The sequence below is a fragment of the Mastigoproctus giganteus genome, chromosome 13 (assembly GCF_048544385.1).
Source record: "Mastigoproctus giganteus isolate SK-2022 chromosome 13, ASM4854438v1, whole genome shotgun sequence".
Lineage (NCBI taxonomy): Eukaryota > Metazoa > Arthropoda > Arachnida > Uropygi > Thelyphonidae > Mastigoproctus > Mastigoproctus giganteus.
The window spans coordinates 12,153,069-12,173,643 of NC_143587.1; the positions used below are offsets into that span (position 1 = coordinate 12,153,069).

A 20,575-nucleotide genomic window follows, 5' to 3' on the forward strand; every position below is an offset into this window, starting at 1 on the left:
AGACGTGGTGTCACACAGACATAAGCAGTGCAGAATTGGAATTTGGGGAGCACAATGTGTGCAGAAAGGATAGACAGGACAGGAAGCGAGGAGGGATTATGCTGTTAGTTAAGAAACACATAAAATCTAAGAAAGTGCATCCAATTGATGTTGGTGGACAATGCAATGTTGAGTATAAAGAGCAATTGTGCAGAGAAATAGAGTGGGGCAGTAAATCAGTGTCTTATAATGGGGGATTTTAATTTCCCAGAGATTGACTGAAATTTGTGGGTTGGTCACTCACACTAGCAAGGCCTTTGTGGATTTATTGGATGATTATTTTCTACATCAGCATGTTCGGGAGGCAACTAGAGGGAGTAATACTCTTGATTTCATCATCAGTAGTGATTCTTCATGCATTAAGAATCTGCAGATAAAGGAACCACTAGGTGGCAGTGATCACAGTGTGCTCAAGTGGGATTTACTCAAAGAGGTAACTACCATCAGGGGTAAAGGGAAGGGTTTTTGCTTTCGTAAAGGTGACTACGGTGGTCTGAGACTATTTAAATTCTATATGGTGGGACCAACTAATGATGTTACCAACAGCAAATTCAAAATGGGAAGCATTCAAAGAATTAATCTTGGAAGCTACTAGGCTTTTCATACCAACTAAGAAATATTGTTCAAGATTTAGGCCTAAATGGATGTCAGATGAACTAATTAGGCATGTGGCAGAGAAGAAAAATGCATGGGATACATATAATTTAACAGGTTAGACTGAAGTCTATAACAGATATAAACCGGTCTGTAACCAAGTCACAAAGGAGGTTAGGCAGGCAAGGCAGATTACGAGAAATCTTTGGAAAAGGATGCAAAGAAAAACAGCAAAGAGTTCTTTACTTATGTAAGCAGTAGAAGAAAGGGGATGAATCAGATTGGCCCACTTGATATTGATGGTTTAACTGTTGATGATCCTGCTCAGGTGGCTAACAAACTAAATGAATATTTTGCCTCTACAGGAGGAGTTCTTCAGGGAGGAGTTATTCAGGGAGGGGAATGCCAGAGGTGTATTAAACTCTGGCAGTAAGCTAGATAATTTTGTAATAACTGAGAGTAAAGTGGAGGAGAAATTGTTGAAGATAAACATAAGAAAGGCAACTGGAGTGGATGGAATCTATCCAGTTATATTAAAGAAGGCAGCAAAGGAAGTAAGCAAACTCGTCGCCATAATTATGAGAGCTTCCTTGGACTCAGGGGAGGTACCCATGGACTGGAGATGTGCATATGTGACCCCAATTCACAAAGGAGGATCAAAGAGAGACACAAGTAATTACTTGTCTTTGATGATGGTATATCAGGCTTAATGTCCAAGTTTGCAGATAATACGAAGGTTGGCAGTGTCATTAATGACACTAATGACAGTACGCTGCTGTAACAGGAGCTAGAAAAGTTGAGCAGATGGGCTGATAGGTGATAACTGATGTTTTTTTTTGTTAGTTGTTGGCACATCGGCTTCTGTGGCCATAATGCACCTTACTCTGATCCAAGCCCGAGGCGGGATTTGAACCCACAACCTTTAGGTTGTCAAGCAAGCACTTTACCCACCCGGCTAGCCCGGTCGCCGGTAACTGAAGTCTACCATTGACAAATGTAAAGTACTGCATATGGAAGTAGTAATCCCAGAGTAACATATCAACTGTGTGGTACTACACTGACAGTGGTAGAGAGTGAAAAGGACCTGGGGGTAATTGTGGACGGTCTGCAAGAGTAGCTCATGGTGTCTTGTCAATGATAAACAGGAATTTTGCTAGCAGGGAAAAGGAGGTGATTATCCCCTTGTATAAGGCAATGGTCAGGCCACACCTCCTTGAGTAAATAAATAAATTTTCTGTTACTGTATACAGGTCTGGAGGCCTCATTTTAAGAAGGATGTAGAGCAGATGGAACGAGTAAAGAGAAGGGCAACAAGATTAGTGAATGGAACCAAGGGTTGCTCTTAAGAAGAAAGGGTTAAATTTTGCAAATTACAGTGTCTGGAGACTAGACGCCTGCGAGGTGATCTGATTAAGGTATATAAAGCCTTGAATAATTTGAACATGCTCAATGCTAATGGGATTCTTCCTCTTGCTCAGAATAATCACCTGAGAGGACATAAATTCAAATTGAGGAAAGAGAGTTGTAGGATGATGTGCGGAAGTTTGCCTTTAGCCAGCGGGCGATTGATTGCTGGAACAAACTTCCATCTGTCATTGTAGAAGTTGATAGCTTAAATAGATTCAAGGCAGAACTAGACAAACATTTGGAGAGAGTGAATGGGTGAAATGAGAAGGGGTTTTTTTTTTTTTTTTTTGGCTGATGCTATATAAGCTTGCTTTCTTGCATCATGTGCCTTTACTAATGCTAAAATGCTAATGGTACTTTATATACCACAATAAATATTTTAATAAATGAGCATCACATCGCAAATCCTTTAACAGGTTCTTGTTCACATTCAAAATGAAAAGAATAAGGAGAATAGCATTTTTATAATCCTTGTTTTTACCCACTGTGTATGTAAGAATCTAGGAAAGTATTGTAACATGATGCTCATTTATTACAATATAAAAAGCATTAGAACTATCACCATAATTTTTTTTTGTACTAATCACAGTATTATCAGTTGTGGAGGAAGGAAACAGCAAGAAATATCCAGACTCATGTTGTATATAAGAATATAAGAAATTTGGTGTATAGAAGAATCACCTTGTGTGACCATTTCATTTATGAATATTTTCCAAAAAAATAACTATTTTGATTAAAAATAAATTTTTACTTTAAATGATTAAATTATCATTGTCCAGGAAAGAATAAGAAATTTTCATAAATGTCATACTATAATTGTTGAAATATTGATTAAAATAAATTTAAATTAATATTTTTATAGTAATGATGCTTGTCACTCACATTTTGTGTATTATATCTGTGTGTGTGTGTGTGTGTGTTCATGGACCAATCTGTATTTTATGCAGGCTGGAAGTTTCAAAATAACTCATTGAAAAAAACATTACTCCTGGATCAGCTAACTACAAAATATACTGAATAAGATTTTGAAATTAGGCTGCAATTAGTTAAAAAGTAGATCATGATATACCACGACTACCAGACTGCCACACAGAGGTCTACATATTATCCACTTCATAATTTCAAACATTTTATATACATTCTCCTTAAGAGAAGGTTTGATTTGATCAAATGGACAATAAATAGCCAAACGGCAGGTAACAGAGTATCTCTCCCCCTCCGACTTCTCAAAACATTTATCATTAAAGTGTCTCAAAAGAATAAAAGTGTGAAAACTTGACACCTGAAACATGATCATTAAGAAGAATGATTAACTTGATGCCAAAAGGGAGATGATTTGTAGACTTGCACCTATATATCACTGATCTATTGAACCTACAAATTGGTGCAGTATGGCATTAAGGGCAAATTTTTGCTATAGATAAAGGGATGGTTGAGTGGGAGAAGACAGAGAGTGGTAATCAACGGACACTGCTCTTCATGGACTAGTGTTATTAGTGGAGTCCCCCAAGGTTCAGTGTTGGGTCCATTGTTGTTTTGTGTATTCATCAATGATACTGATGAAGGTATATCAGGTTTAATTTCCAAGTTTTCAGATGATACAAAGGTTGGCAGGATTGTTAATGACAGGAAAGACAGTATGCTACTGCAACAGGATTCAGATAAGTTGGGCAAATGGGCTGAAGTGGCAACTGAAGTTTAACATTGACAAATGCAAAGTACTGCATATAGGTAGAAGTAACCCAAGAAAAACGTACCAACTCTATGGTACTACACTCAGGGTAGTGGAGAACGAAAAAGACCTGGAACAGGTCTTTTTCGTGGAAAGACCTGGAAAAAGTACAAAGAAGGGCAACAAGATTAGTGAATGGAACCAAGGGTTGCTCTTAAGAAGAAAGGGTTAAATTTTGCAAATTACAGTGTCTGGAGACTAGACACCTGCGAGGTGTCTAGTCTCCAGATGCAGTCAGATATGAAGTTTTCTGAACAGTGCACACAGGCTGCCAGAGTAGGTCATGGGGTCTTCTCAATGATATACAAGAATTTAGCAAGCAGGGATAAGAAGGTGATTATCCCCTTGTATAAGGCAATGATCAGGCCACACATTGAGTATTGTATTGGTCTGGAGGCCTCATTTTAGGAAATGATGTAGGGCTGCTGGAACAAGTACAGAGAAGGGCAATAAGATTGGTGAATGGAACAAAGGGTTGTTCTTAAGAAGAAAGACTTATTCTGCAATTGCAGTGAGACTATGCACCTGCAAGGTGACCTGATTGGGGTGTATAAGGCTTTGAATGGTTTGAGTAAGCTCAATGCTGATGGAATTCTTCCTCTTGCCCAGATTAATCACCTGAGGGGACATAAATTCAAATTAAGGAAAGACAGATGTAGAATAGATGTGCGGAAATTTGCCTTTAGCCAGCAGGTAGTTGATTGCTGGAATGAACTTCCATCTGTCATTATGGAAGTTGGCAGATTAAATAAATTAAAGGCAAAACTAGACAAACATTTGGAGTGAATGGATGGGTGAAATTTGGAAGGATTTTTTTGGCTGATGCTGTATTAGCATTAGTAGAGGCATTTGATGCAAGAAAGCAAACTTATGCAGCATCAGCCAAAAAAAAAAAAATAATAAATAAAAAATAATAATAAAATAAAAAAAATAAAAAATTAAAAAAAAATAACCACTTCCACTTCACTCCTCTGTTGGTTCAAAATACCTGTCCAGCTGAGCCTTAAACTTATTTAGGCTATCGACTTCCACGACAAGGGATGGAAGTCTGTTCCACCAACCAACCACCTGCTGGCTAAAGGCAAATTTCCTCCCGTCTATCCTACATCTGTCCTTCCTCAATTTGAATTTATGCACTGTCAGGTGATTATTCTGAGCAAGAGGAAGAATCCCATCAGCATTGAGCATGCTCAAACCATTCAAGGCTTTATACACCTCTATCAGATGACGTCGCTGGTGCCTAGTCTCCAGACACTGTAATTTGCAAAACTTAAGCCTTTCTTCGTAAGAGCACCCCTTTGTTCCATTCACTAATCTTGTTGCCCTTCTCTGTACTCTTTCCAGCATCTCTACATCCTTCTTGAAATGAGGCCTCCAGACCTGTATACAGTACTCTAGGTGTTGCCTGACCATTGCCTTATACAAGGGAATAATCACCTCCATATCCCTGCTAGAAAAATTCCTATATATCATCAACAATACACCATGAGCTACTCTTGCAGCCCGTCTGCACTGCTCAGAAAACTTCATATCTGCCTGCACAACCACCCCCAGGTCCCTTTCATTCTCTACCACTGTCAGTGTAGTACCACAGAGTTGATATGTTGCTCTGGGGTTGCTGTTTCCCATATGTAGTACTTTACATTTGTCAATGTTAAACTTCATTTGCCACCTCTCAGCCCATCTGCTCAACCTTTCCAGATACTGTTGCAGTAGCATAGTGTCAGTAGTGTCCTTGACAACCCTGCCAACCTTCGTATCGTCTGCAAACTTTGACATTAAGCTTGATATACCATCATCAATATCATTTATAAATACAGAAAACAATAATGGACCCAATACTGAACCCTGAGGGACTCCACTAATAACATTAGTCCACGATGAGCAGTGTCCATTGATTACCACTCTCTGTCTTCTCCCCTCAACCATCCCTTTATCCATAACAGCAATTTGCCTCCAATGCCACACTGCTCCAATTTGTGGAGCAGTCTTCCATGTGCAACAGTATCAAAAGCCTTTCTAAGATTCAAGTATGCATCATAGTATCCAATCAAATTGGTCAGGCAAGACTTATCCTTAACAAAACCATGCTGTGTCCGAGCTATAACTGAAGTCTTGTCTAGATGATCTACTGCAGTGCTTCTTTAACCAGTACCTCCATTAATTTTCCAGGAACAGAAGTTAAACTAACAGGTCTATAATTACTTGTGTCGCCCTTTGATCCTCCTTTGTGAATTGGGGTCACATTTGCACATCTCCAGTCCATGGGTACTTCCCCTGAGTCCAAGGAAGCTCTCATAATTATGGCTAAGGGTTTGCTTACTTCCTTTGCTGCCTCCTTTAATATAACTGGATAGTCCCATCCACCCCAGGTGCCTTTCTTGTATTTATCTTCAACAGTTTCTCCTCCACTTTATTCTCAGTTATTACAAGATTCTTTCGCTTACTGCCAGAGTTGAATACACCTCTGGCATTCCCCTCGCTGAATAACTCCTCATGTGTTAATGTCGATGCAAAATATTAATTTAGTTTGTTAGCTTCTTGTGCAGGATCATCAACAGTTGACCCATCGATATCAAGTGGACCAATCTGATTCATCCCCTTCCTTCTAGAGTTTACATAAGTAAAGAACTCTTTGCTGTTTTTCTTTGCATCCCTTGCCAAAGATTTCTCGTAATCTGCCTTCACCTGCCTAACCTCCTTTGTAACTTGGTTACAGATCAACTTGTATCTATCATAGGCTTCTGTGTCACGTGTTAATTTGTATGTATCCCATGCATTTTTCTTCTCTGCCATCTGTCTCATTAGTTCATCTGACATCCACTTAGGCCTAAACCTTGAACAATATTTCTTAGTTGGTATGTAAAGCCTAGTAGCTTCCAAGATAAGTTCTTTGAATGCTTGCCATTTGGAATTTGCTGTTGGTAACATCATCAGTTGGTCCCATCTTGGATCGTATGCCTCTACTAATGCTAAACAGGAACTTGTTATGCCCCATCATGATGTCTGCTGCAAGTTATTTCAAAACTATGAGCCCAAGCCATAATCTTCTGAAAGTAAAGATAATATCATCAGTGATTTGAAACACTATGCTGACTTCAGATGGCGCAATTCTTCCAGTGCTTTTGAAACTGCACTATAAATACTCACATAGAGGCTATCAACTCTGGCGACACATTTGTCTTCTATTGAAAGTGCTAGATTCTGATAACAGATTCCACTTGGCTCTTTCTCTTTGATCTATGCAGATAGCTTCATGTATTCATTTTCTTTTTTTCCCCCCAACAATTTATTTTTTTTCAAAAAGAAAATTATAACAGTTATAATTTTGTTTGTAATTTTTAATTCCACCCTCAATTTAAATGTTATACTTATTGTTTAGCCTTATTTTCTTATTGTTATTTTATAATCTATGATTTGTTATATGTTATTTTTATTATAAAATGTGTACCTATTTTGAAAAACTGCACTGGACTTATGGTTTGAAGGGCATTTCCAGCATCATCCAATTTGCCCATATGCATAATAATATTACAGTAAAGATATTTGGTTAAACTTCAGTAAGAGACCCATGGATCTTTGAGCCATGGAGCAATGGTTTAGATCCTCCTATTGCTTCGTGATTAGCATTAGCAGAGGCATACGATGCAAGAATGCAAGCTTATGAAAAGCATGAAAGCAGCATCAGCCAAAAAAACACTCCCATTTCATTCCAAATGCTTATCCAGCTCAGCCTTAAATTTATTTAAACTATCAACTTCCACAAGAAAAGATGGAAGTCTGTTCCAGCAATCAACTACCCATTGGCTAAAGGCAAATTTCTGCACATCTATTCTACAACTGTCTTTCCTCATTTTGAATCTATGCCCCCTCAGGTTCTTAATCTGTGCAAGAGGAAAAATCCCATCAGCATTCAGCTTGCTCAACCTTTTCAGGGCCTTATACACCTCAATCAGATCACCTCGCATGTGCCTAGTCTCCAGGCACAGCAAATTGCAGCACCTGGAGACTAGGCACATGCTGAGATTGGACAATCTATTCCTTTATGTAACTTTGTTTCCATATTTAAAACCAATGGTGGGAGGGGACTGTTAATAATCCAATCAATGAGAAGCAGGGGAGCAGAGCCAGATCTGACCATCATTTGCTGTTAGAAAGATCCATGAGTAAGGTCTCTTACTGAAGTTTAACCAGATATTTGTTCTCAAACCAAAACAGGCCAAATGATTTAACTCGGTAAAAGGATTAGTGATTTCTATGAACACAGATATATGCACAATCACAATTATTATATTCTGCCTCAAATAACTTACCATGTCAACCATACTGATCTATGGCGTAATGGTTCAGGCCCAGCTTTCTTTCTTCGCCTCTTCAATTCACGCAAGTAAGGGAAATGCCAAGTTTTGTATGTCTGTATATCTGTAACATAAAAAAAAAAGTTAATATTACACTGTCCTTTTAATTTTTAACTTTCAACAAATTAAGATAAATTTTTAACTGAGTTTTAGAACAATGAAAATAAAATATTATTTCTTCAGCAAGCATATTTTTGGAACCTTAATTGACAATATTTGAGTATTCATCTGTACTAAAAAAAACTATAAACTGAAATTGAGAAAAGACAGTTGTTAAATAGATGTGTGGAAATTTGCCTTTAGCCAGTGGGTAGTTGATTGCTGGAACAAACTTCCATCTCTCATGGTGGAAGTTGATAGCTTAAATAAATTCAAGGAAGAAGTGGACAAACTTTTGGAGAATGGATGGGTGAAATGAGAATTTTTTTTTTCCTTTTGACTAACACTGTATAGGCTTGCTTTCTTGAATCATATGTCCTACTAATGCTAATTATTTCTTTAACCAGTGATTCTATTATTTTACCTGACACAGACATTAACACCTAACAGGTCTGTAACTATTAATGTTGCCTTTTGATCCCCCTTTTTGAATTGAGGATATATTTGAACATCCCCAGTCCACAGGGGCCTCCCCTAAATTCAAGGATGTTCTCATAATTATGGCCAAGGGTTTGCTTACCTCGTTTGCTGCCTAATGTAATATAATTGGAGAGATTCCATCCATGCCAGATGCTTTTTTATGTGCATTAGTAGAGGCATATGATGTATGAAAGCAAGCTTATATAGCATCAGCCAAAAAAAAACCTTCCCATTTCACCCATCTATTGACTCCAAATGTTTGTCTAGTTCTGCCCCGAACTTATTTAAGTTGTCAAGCTCCACTATGACAGAGGGAAGTTTGTTCCAACAATCAACCACCGCTGGCTAAAGGCAAATTTCCACACATCTATTCTGCAACTGTCTTTCTTTAATTTGAATTTATGTTCCCTCAAGTGAGTAATCTGAACAAGATCAAGAATCTCATCAGCAATGAGCTTGCTCAAACTATTCAAGGCCTTATACGTGTCAGAGACGTGTTGTCACACAGATATAAACAGTGCAGAATTGAAACTTGGGGAGTACAATGTGTACAGGAAGGATAGACAGGACAGTAAGGGAGGAGGGGTTATGCTGTTAGTTAAGACACACATAAAATCTATGGAAGTGCATCTAATTGACGTTGGTGGACAGTGCAGTGTTGAGTCTGTTTGGTGTGAAATAAGTACTGGGAAAAGAAAAATGAGAATAGGTGTATGTCACAGGCCTAATGAATTTGGTGAGTATAATGAGCAATTGTGCAGAGAAATAGAGTGGTCCAGTAAATCAGAATGTCTTATAATGGGGATTTTAACTTTCCATATATTGACTGGAATTTGTGGGTTGGTCACTCGCACACTAGCAAGACTTTTGTGGATTTATTGGATAACTTTTTACTACAGCAACACATTCGAGAGGCAACCAGAGGGATTGCAGTGATTATTCATGCATTATCAGCAGTGATTATTCATGCATTAAGAATTTGCAGATAAAGGAACCACTGGGTGACAGTGATCACAATGTACTGATGTGGGAATTATTTAAAGATGTAACTACCATCAAGGTTAAAGGGAAGGGCTTTTGCTTTCGTAAAGATGACTACAGAGGTCTCAGACAGTTTTTAAATTCTGTATAGTGGGATCAACTGATGTCACCAACATTGAATTCTAAATGGAAAGCCTTCAGGAACTCAACTTTGGAGGCTACTAGGCTTTTCATTCCAACTAAGAAATACTGTTCAAGTTTTAGGCCTAAATGGATGTCAGATGAATTAAGGAGGCTCATGGCAGAGATGAAAAATGTATGGGATGCATATAAAGTAACAGGTGACACAGAAGCCTAGGGCAGGTATAAACTAGTCTGTAATCAAGTCACAAAGCAGGTTAGCCAGGTGAAGGCAGATTACGAGAAATCTTTGGCAAAGGCTGCAAAAAAAAACAGCAAAGAATTCTTTACTTATGTAAACTCTAGAAGGAAAGGGATGAATCAGATTGAACCACTTAACATAGATGAGTTACTACTGATGATCATGCTCAGGTAACTGATAAACCGAATGAGTATTTTGCATCTACATCCACACATGGGGAGTTATTCAATGAGGGGAGTGCCAGAAGTTTATCAAATGCTAACAGGGAGCTAAGTGATTTTGTAATTACTGAGAGCAAAGTGGAGGAGAAATTGTTGAAGTTAAACATAAGGAAAGCTCCTGGGGTGGAAGGGATCTATCTAGTTATATTAAAGGAGGCAGCAAAGGAAGTAAGCAAACCCTTAGCCATAATTATGAGAGCTTCCTTGGACTGGAGGTGTGCAAACTTATCACCAATTCACAAAGGAGATTCAAAAGGTGATGCAAGTAACTACAGAACTGTTAGTTTAACTTGTGTTCCAGGGAAAATAATGGAATCACTGGTTAAAGAAGAATTGCAGGATCATCTAGACAAGACTACAGTAATAGTTAAGACATAGCATGGGTTTGTTAAAGGGGGGGTCTTATCTGACCAATTTGATTGGATACTATGATACGATCACAAAGGAACTGAATGCCAATAATAATTTTGATATCATATACTTGGATTTCAGGAAAGCTTTTGATACTGTTGCACATGAAAGACTGCTGTACAAATTGGAGAGGTATAGCATTAAGAGTAAGTTGCTACAATGGATAAAGTGATGGTTTTGTTTTGGAGATGTAGTGGAGTTCCCCAGGGTTTGGTGTTCGGCCCATTGTTATTTTGTATATTTATCAATGATATTGATGAAGGCATATCAGGTTTAATGTCCAAGTTTGCAGATGATACAAAGGTTGGCAGGGTTGTTAACGACAGTAAAGACAGTATGCTACTCCACCTGGATCTAGCCGACCGGGCTAGCCAGGTGGGTAAAGTGCCTACAAATTGAACGCTGTCTCATAGACATACTGTTTCTGCTGCATGCCTCTTCTACAGATACTTCCATGGGCACTGTTCTTCTGAATTGGCTTCTATAATTCCCACTCTCTCTCTCTCTTTCAAAACAGTCCAAACACGTGCCGCCACCAGCCAACATCCATTTACTGTCCAACTTCAAACTCACAGAACCAACTTTTCATCTTCCTCATATATTCATTCAACTGCTTTTCTGGAACAACCTTTCTTCGTATGTATTTCCTGAAAATTACAGTCTACAGAAGTTCAAGTCCAATGTCAACAAATATCTTCTTTCATCTTCTCAACCTCCAACCCAAGCACGGTACTAAGTACTATACCTCTCGTGTTTGGGGTTTACATAAAAAAAAAAACAGAGTACTGTGTACAGGTCTGGAGGTCTCATTTTAGGAAGGATGTAGAGTTGCTAGAACGAGTACAAAGAAAGGCAACAAGATTGGTAAGGGGAACAAAGGCGTGCTCTTACCAAGAAAGACTTGAGTTCTACAAATTGCAGCACCTGGAGAGTAGGCGCCTGCGAGGTGATCTGATTGAGGTGTATAAGGCCTTGAATGGGTTGAACAAGCTGAATGCTGATGGGATTCTTCTTCTTGCTCAGACTAAAAACCTGAGGGGGCACAGTTTCAAATTGAGGAAAGATAGTTGTAGATGTGTGGAAATTTGCCTTAAGCCAGTGGGTAGTTGATTGGTGGAACAGGCTTCCATCTTTTGTTGTGGAAGCTAATAGCCTAAATAAATTTAAGGCTGAGCTGGACAGGCATTTGGAACTAATGGAGGGGTGAAATGGGAGGGGTTTTTTTTTTTTTTTATTGGCTGATGCTGCATAAGCTTGCTTTCTTGCATTGTATGCCTCTACTAGTGCTAATCTAGCATTAGCACATGATGCAAGAAAGCAAGCCTATATATATTTTTTATTTTTTTTATGAAAACCCCAAACACGAAAGGTATCAAAACCTATAGTACTTTGTACCGTGCATGGGTTGAAGGAGAAGTATGGAGGGAGGGGGGGTGTGCTGGAAACTTTGCTCTAGAGACTAAACATAGCATCAGCCAAAAAAAAAAAACCCTTATTTCACCCATCCACTCGCTCCAAATGTTTGTCAAGTTCTGCCTTGATCACTTACCATTCCTTATCACTACATTTGTAGTGAAATGATCTTGTATTATTTCTTTAATATGGAATTCTTAATTTTTTTCTGGCATTCATTTCAAATGTACAGGACTGTAATTACTCACTTCACCCTTTAAACCACCTTTTGAATAGGAGAGGCATTTGCACATCTTCAGTCTGCAGAGACGACTCCTAAATTCAAGGATGTTTTCATTGTTATAGCTAAAAGTTCTGATTAACAGTTTTCTGCTTCTTTTAATATAACTGAATAGATTCCATTAGCACAGGATACCAAATGATGTAGCCGAGTGGTCAGGAGCACGAGTGCAGTAGCACACGCTCTTTGAGTGTAACAAGGTTTTAGCCCGTGACTGCTAAATATGATTAACATTTGTATTGATTGATTTATTGTAAACTCCACTGACCTGGTGGTTGTGCCAGAGTATAAACAATAACATTTAAATTGAACTGTTAAGGGTTGAGTGATAATACATTGATGTATTATCACTCAACCCTTACTGAGTTATGAGAACTGAATTATGAATTAGATTACAAGATATAGGGGCAGAATAAACTAAAAAAGGATGACTGCAGAACAGACATCGGAAAAGTTTCTTTCAGCCAGAGAATAAGGGTTCATTGGAATAAACTTCCATCTAATGTTGCAAAGATGGGAAGCTTGAAAAAATTTAAAGATTTGGCCAAATTATTAGAAAGGATGAACTAATCAAGTGGATAAAAGTTTATTGCTTTCTTGAATCATTTTTCTCAATCAAACATCCATATATTATACACTTTTAAGTATACGCTGGTGTTCAAAGAAAGTACATCACCCCTTAAAATTGTAATTGTCATCTGAATAACGTAAGTATATGGCAATATTTCTTACAGATTGCATCAGATAAAATTGACATGCATAGGTGATGATGTAATATTGCATCAGCTGTTACTTTCTGCTATATAAGTATACTCTGCAAGAGCTGCGGTCATTTCTTGCTTGTGTCAGGATGGTGAGTTACATGCAGTTGACGCCACGAAGAAAGAGTGCTATTGTTGCTTTACGTGAGGAAGGATGTTCTTCCCATTATATTGCTTATAGAGTGTCTTATAATCAGTTGACAGTGAGTAGATTGCTTTCCAAACTCAAGAATACACCTAATTCTGTTTTTACACGATAGATACGTTCCTGAAAAATACGTGTAAAAAAAATTCGTGTAAAAAAAGACATTGCATTTATGGAAGAAAAGAAGATTGGTTCCAGATCTAAAAAATCAGTAAAAATAATTAAAAAAAAACACATAAAAATATTCGTTTTAAGCTTATTATTTTATTTCAACAAAATACACATGTAATAATATGTAATGAAAATGTATTAAAGTAAATTTGTATGAATATGAAATGAAAAAAATTGTTCATAAACAAAAAAAATCTGTTTTACACATAACAAGATTTTATTCATTTTCACTTTCTGATAATAAATGGCGCATACGTTTGCATACGACTGGAATATCACTGTCATCACTAGAAATGTTGTGGACATCGTCTTCTTCCTCTATTAATGAAATTCTTTCTGTAATCTCTTCAGCAAAATCAGTACGAGTCTCCTCTGGTGCTGATGTTTCACCGGTTTTACGAACGAATTCAGTTATTAATCGTTGTGTTCGTGTTTTGGTTAGGCTGTTATATAATTCTCTGTAAGAGGCTGTCAACAACTTCAGTTCACGTTGAAACTTCCTAGTGCGTTCCTCATTAGGGTCATGTTTGACAAAATGATTACCTCATTTTCTGGCCAGTTCCAGACTTTTTATTAAATCTGCATTTAGAACAGGATAATTTTCTTCATTATCACTACGTTCTGTGGGATAAGGAGTCCCAAGGACAAGCTCTAATATTTCATCTTCGTGTAGGGCTTTGTTGGTTAACAATTCATCAATATCTTCATACGATAGATCATCTAATCCTTCTCCACCAATTTTGTGTGCCACTGTAATGATGTTGGGAAATTCGGTCGTATTAGGGATGATGGGATCTTTGCTTTTTACACATTGTGGCCAAACTGCTTTCCAACACGCATTTAAAGTTGCTGATTTTAATTCAATTAACGCTAATCCAACTTGATTGATACAATCCATAATTGAGAATTTCTTCCACACATCAATGACTGTTAGTGTTTCATCATTCAGTTTGTCCAAAACGTGTTGGAATGTTCGTTTTACGTAGTATGTTTTAATTTTCGCAATTATACCTTGGTCTAGCGGTTGTATCAAAGATGTAGTATTAGGTGGCAGAAATAAAATTTGTATGTTTGGGTGTTCCAAGACAGGATGGCCGGGTGCATTGTCAAGAATCAGAAGAACTTTAAATTCGAGACCTTTCAAATTCATATAACGTCTGACTTCTGGGACGAAACATTTGTTGAACCATTCTGTAAAGATAGCAGTGGTCACCGAGGCCTTCTTGTTTGCCATCCCGTGAACAGGCAGTTTATTGATATCTACACCTTTCATTGAACGTGGATTTAGGGCTCGATTCGCAGAAAACCACCATTTTCTGCGATTTGGCTACATACGTTCTGTTCAGCATTCGTTTCCAGAAGAAACCAGTTTCATCTGCATTCCACACTTGATCAGGAGTGTATCCTCCATCTTCAATAATTTTTGCAAGTTCCTGCGGGAATACTTTAGCAGCTGATTCATCTGCAGATGCAGTTTCACCTTTAATTTTTATATTACGAAGAGCATTCCTTTTAAGAAACCCTGTCATCTAACCTGTACTCGCAGAAAATTCATACTTTCTGTTTAACTGAGATGAAGTGCTTGGCTCCTTTTCTTTAATCTGTCTGTAAATTCTTAGTGCTGTTTGCTTGATGGCATTTCCATCTACTAGTACTCTTTTTTTGTGACTGATCTTCTATTCGTATTACCAGAGCCTTTTCGATTTTTTCCTTGACAATATCTCTTGTATATGATGATGAATTAACACTTACTTTTGTTCCAGAACATACTGACTTCCTAATTGCAGCTTCATTTTTCTTAATAGTTCTTACAGTAGCTTCATGTACACCAAAATGCTTTCCTACAGACATAGCCAGTTGCAAGACGATCTAAAATTTGAATTTTAAGTTCCAAAGAAATCGCTTTCCTTTTCATTTTGGTAATAGGCGAATTATTCGACATTATATAAGGGCTACCGAAAAATATCTCAGTTATAATTAATAAAAAAAGGTATGAAAAATTTGTAAACTTACAATTTATTGACTATCGGCAAAATTAATAAATTTATATGTGCACAAAATTCACTAAAGATTCTTTCACTTTGAAATAGAACTTACTACTAAATGTCTTCCGAAGATACAATGCACGAATACCGTAGATGTGCACCAAATTCAATAAAAACGTTGATGATTCATAGATACCTAGACGTACACACTGGTAAACAAAAGCACGTGTTTAAAAACACACACATTAGCTGTTATCCAATCTATTGGTGCATGTAAAAAAAAAGAAATGATACTAATATGCCACAAATAAAAAAATTTTTTTTTAGAATTTAGGCAAAAAAAAATTCATATAAATTGTGTTAAATCAAATTCGTGTAAAGTTCGTGCAAAAACAGAATTAGGTGTACTGGTTCTGCTGATAGGAAAAAACAGGAACCGGATGCAAATGAGTCTCTACACCAAAATAGGACTGCATTTTGAAGCACTTATGCCTTAAAAACTGTAAAGTTTCTTCGTCTGAGCTGAAAAGAGAATGGGAAGAACATACAGGAATGGTAACAAGTGCAGTAACAATCAGAAGATGCCTCTTCAAAAATGGACTTGTAGCCCATCGTCCTAAGAAGACCCTCTTCTCACAAAAAATTAAAAATTTATTTGGTGTAAGGAGCACATCAAATGGACCCCCGAGCAGTGGAAGTCAGTTATTTTCTTGGATGAGAAGAAATTCAACCTGCACTGCTCTGATGGGAAACAAACAATTAGCCATAGATGTGGTGAAGAATACCATCCAGACTGCATGGTGTCTACAGTGAAATTCCCTACCAGCTAAATGATATGGGGGGTGCATTTTGTATCGTGGAGTAGGTCACCTGCAGTTTATAAAAGATTCCGTAAATGCCAATGAAATAAATAAATAAATAAATTTTCTGTTTATACTCCGGGACAACCAAACGGTCAGAGGAGTTCACAAGATAGACAGAATACAAGAAACAGCACCGAGCACCATATTCAGTAGTCATGGGCTTGAACCCCGGTTACTCAAGGCGCGTATACTTATGCACCCGCGCGCCTGACCACTAGGCTACGGTGGCCTATGGATACCTGGCTATATTGGAAGGCAAATTGCTGCCAACCATTTCAACCTGCCAAGTAACTGCATCTTTCAGGATGACTCTGCTCCTTGTCATCAGGTGAAAAGTGTAAGTAGGCACTTCTGTAGTTACTTTAGCTTCATTTCTGCTTTAGAGGTTCGACAGTAATGTGTTTACATTTGTTACAGGTGAAAAAATGGTTGGAAGAACGGTCCATTAGAACTCTTAGCTGGCCAGGAAACAGCCCAGACCTGAATCCTATAGAGAACATCATGTGCAATCTGCATTTGCCAGAAAGAAACCTAAGACCCTTCATGAACTTCAGGAAGCCATAATTCGTGTTTAGAAACACGAACTATCAGTTCATTACCTTCGGAAATTGATCTTGTCAATGCCTCGACAGTGTGCTGCTGTCACCAGGGCCAGAGGCAGTTCAACTAAATATTAGTTTGCACCTGGTGAACTTTTCATTTTGTTTTCCATTTAAAATGATAAACTTAAGCAAATTGAGGGCTTCTGATAACATTTCAGTTATAATTGTCGTGTTTACCAAAATTGTTGTATAAAGGTTGCAAATGCTCATTTTGGAATATTTTGAGAGCACCTATCAAATATACTTTGCCTTAACTATTAAGAAATATCTTTTGTTTATATTTCTATTTGAGATGCTAGTCATCAATGTAACATACCATCACGAAAAAGGGTTAGAAATGTGAAATTCCTAGGTGATGCACTTTCTTTGAACACCAGTGTAAGTATATATACAACCTTAAACTTTATTTTGCTTATACAGTAAAGTTATTGTTAGGTTTTGCTTATAATGGGTTAGTTTTTCTTCCAAGATCGGCCTTAGGAAACTTTCTCCCTCTTCTCTCTCTTGTTATTAACCTTCCATGCTGCTATGGCAGCTGACAGGTGCCACTTGTTTAAATGTTTCTGTTAATTTTTTAAATTTGTAAATGAAATAAAAAACCTCCTGTGTACTGGAGGAACTGGGGAACCTTTGTTCCCCAGTATTCTCCAACTTGTTATACAATATTTTCTGCTTTAATTTCAATATACTATGTATTATGAAACAAAATTTCTGTTTGCCGTTTAATGCTAGATGAGCAAAAACATCTATCTTTCTTCTAGACAACCCCCCATTCCCATGTATCATTTGTGATACACCAAAGACAGGGTCTAACCTTGCTATAGAACCTTGGTTTCACCAGTTAAATGTGAAAAGCTGACAAAACATATAGATGTCCACATTGCATCTGACAGATGTTAGAGGAGTTTTGGGTTTCAAGCTGGGAATGAGTTACTGTAAAAATTCTAAAATAATATGATGCAAACTTTTTTATTGCTATCATTGGTTTCTCTCATTTATTATTGTGTGATAATTTTTGAGTTTAACAGATCATTTTTAATTTAGTAAAAAAAATCTAAAAATCAATTTTTCTTATAATTAAAACAAAAAAGAACATCTCACAGACACATTGCAAGTGTCTTTGTTACATTACTTTTAGTATCAGTATTAGCAATGATACAAGAAATGTATCACTGGAATTTTACCTGCTGGCTGAAGGCAAACTTCTGCAACCGTCTTCAATTTAAATTTGTACCCCTCTCATGTGTGGTCTAAGCAAGAGGGAGAATGCTATTGGCATTGAACTTGCTCAATCTATTCAAAGACAAACATCTCAATCAGATCACCTCAAAAGTGCCTATTGTCTAGACACTGCTTATGAAGCTTTTCTTGGTATCTTTGCTCATCTTGTTGCCATTCTCTGCACCAGATCTACCTAAAATGAGGTCTCCAGACCTGTATGCAGTACTCCAGATGTGAACTTACCATTGCCTTATACAATAGGATAATCACCTCCTTATCACTGCTAGCATAATTCTTGTATATCATTGACAAATCCCCATGAGCTGTCCTGGCAGCACTGCTCAGAGAACTTCATATCTGACTGCACAGTTATCCCCTGGACTTTTTCCCTTTTCCACTACCTCGAGGGTAGTGATATGTTAATCTGGGATTACTGCTATCCATATAAAGTACTTTGGAGTTTTTCAATGTTAGACTTCAATTGCCACTTCTCAGTCCATTTGCCTAATTTTTCTAGATTTTGTTGCAGTAACTTATCATGATTATTGTCATTAATCAAACCTTCGTATCATCTGAAAATTTAAGACATTAAGTCTGATACTCCACTAACATTAGTCCACAAAACACAATGTTCAGTGATAACTTGCTTCTTCAACTTAACCATCCCTTTATCCTTAGTAGTAACTTGCCCTCAATACCACATTGCTCCAGTTAATACAGTAGTCATTTTGTACATTATCATTATTAGACATATGGTGCAAGGAAGCCTGAGGCTTTTATTGAACTAGCTAAAAAAAAAAAAAATTCTGAGTTACCCTGAGAGAGAGAGAGAGAGAGAGGGGTAGAAAGGAATCACCAAGAAAGAGAAGAATGATGATATCAGCTCAGGACCCCATGTGTGCTAAGCCCATACTCACCAGATGTGAGCCCCTGGGGTTTGAAAGCTTTCCTGAAATCCAAGTATGTGATAAATATGTATATGATAAAAAGGTTAACAGAGTTAATTCCGGCTGGTTTTTTTTTTTTTTTTGTTAGTTGTTGGCGCATTGGCTTCTGTAGCCATAATGCACCTCCCAAAGTTTTTGCATTTTACTCTGGTCCAAGCCCGTGGGATTCGAACCCGTGACCTTTGGGTCGCCAGGCAGGCACTTTACCCACCTGGCTACCCCAGGCGGCCGGTTGGCTTGGTTGTGTTAGTAAATATACCACTGTTGCAGAGTTATAAATTACAAGTATAATTAATACTTTCCCATAATCATTAAAGAAGAGAGAGAGAAAAGGAAGGATAAATCCATCCATATGATAAAGCCTATATTTAACACTGAAGAAATGTTCACATTGAGTGATATCCAGGTGCAGATTGTGTGCATTTTTGCTTCTACATTGCTATAAACAGAACAATTATGTTCTGTTATCTTCCCCAAACGTGAGATCCTGGTCTAATTTGGATAAGATTTCATTCCAATTAAATTAGCACTGTATTCTGCGGAGTATGAAAATCAGTTTACTTTCTTCTGAATCCACACGTTTGAAGTATTTGCAAAGCCTCAATATATATTATCTGCTTTTTCGTTCTTTCTGTATTTGAAGAGAATAAACATTTTTCATAATCCGCAGTGTAGGGGACTCATTTGATTAGTTGCGTTTCATTTAGTACTACTATTCCGTGTGCAATGTGCCTTTTAAATAATACTAAGGTTTCACTATTTCTTGCACGTCAGTTACGCTTCTAGGCCCTACCTTGAAAAAAGTTATATTTTGGAGGTATTAAAGATGACAACTTTTGAACGGTACACCTCAGCATGCTAGAAAACGAGTCCACTACCATGGATTACCTATTATAAACTGCCGCTTATATGGATTCTTAGGTGACGATAGAGGGCGGGCTGTGAGCATTACATTTCATTTTTATAACCTTGAAAAAAAAACGTGTATTACATTTTGAGTTCATGATATAAACTCACCGTTGCGAACAAATAACATATATTTGAGAGTTATACATAGGGATGATGCTTTGCGTCACTTTGTAACAGGAGCATTTGGGCATCTTCAAAAAGAAAACAGGACATTTTATGTTCTCACGATTAACGAGACGAAATAATCCGAAATAAAATGCGTTTAGGCTGTGCATTACTCGTAAGAAATTACTTCAGGTTTGGAAAGAGAATCCCAGGAAATCTTTGGCTTGGGTGAGCATTAGTATTACTACTCTGTATATTAACATGAAATTTGTTTTTATAAAATATTCTTGTTTGCCGAGATAATACATACACCGGCAATACCCTTCATTGCCAGTTTGGCCTTGGTTTAATAAAAGCTTTATTTTCAAGAGCTTTAATTTAATTTTACAGTTAAAACCTACGATTGTGTCGAATTAAATACCCAATGATATGCTGACGATACGGCCCTATTACTGAAAAGAAGACCTGC

General features: G+C 37.4%; 2 protein-coding genes across 2 annotated transcripts in view; one reads left to right on the plus strand and one right to left on the minus strand.

The window, feature by feature from the left end:
* mRpL44 (mitochondrial ribosomal protein L44) overlaps positions 1–19,961 on the minus strand; it is an 89,071-nt gene extending 69,110 nt beyond the window's left edge. The window contains exons 1-2 of the mRNA XM_090387003.1: positions 19,886–19,961; positions 8,086–8,194 (exon numbers count right to left, since the gene is read on the minus strand). Coding sequence (XP_090243129.1) covers positions 8,086–8,194; positions 19,886–19,949 — 173 coding nt within the window. The 5' untranslated portion in view covers positions 19,950–19,961. The remainder of the gene's footprint in view (positions 1–8,085; positions 8,195–19,885) is intronic.
* A 75-nt stretch (positions 19,962–20,036) lies between these two features.
* LOC150075768 (uncharacterized) overlaps positions 20,037–20,575 on the plus strand; it is a 28,084-nt gene continuing 27,545 nt past the window's right edge. Inside the window, exon 1 of the mRNA XM_090387004.1 lies at positions 20,037–20,334. Coding sequence (XP_090243130.1) covers positions 20,258–20,334 — 77 coding nt within the window. The 5' untranslated portion in view covers positions 20,037–20,257. The remainder of the gene's footprint in view (positions 20,335–20,575) is intronic.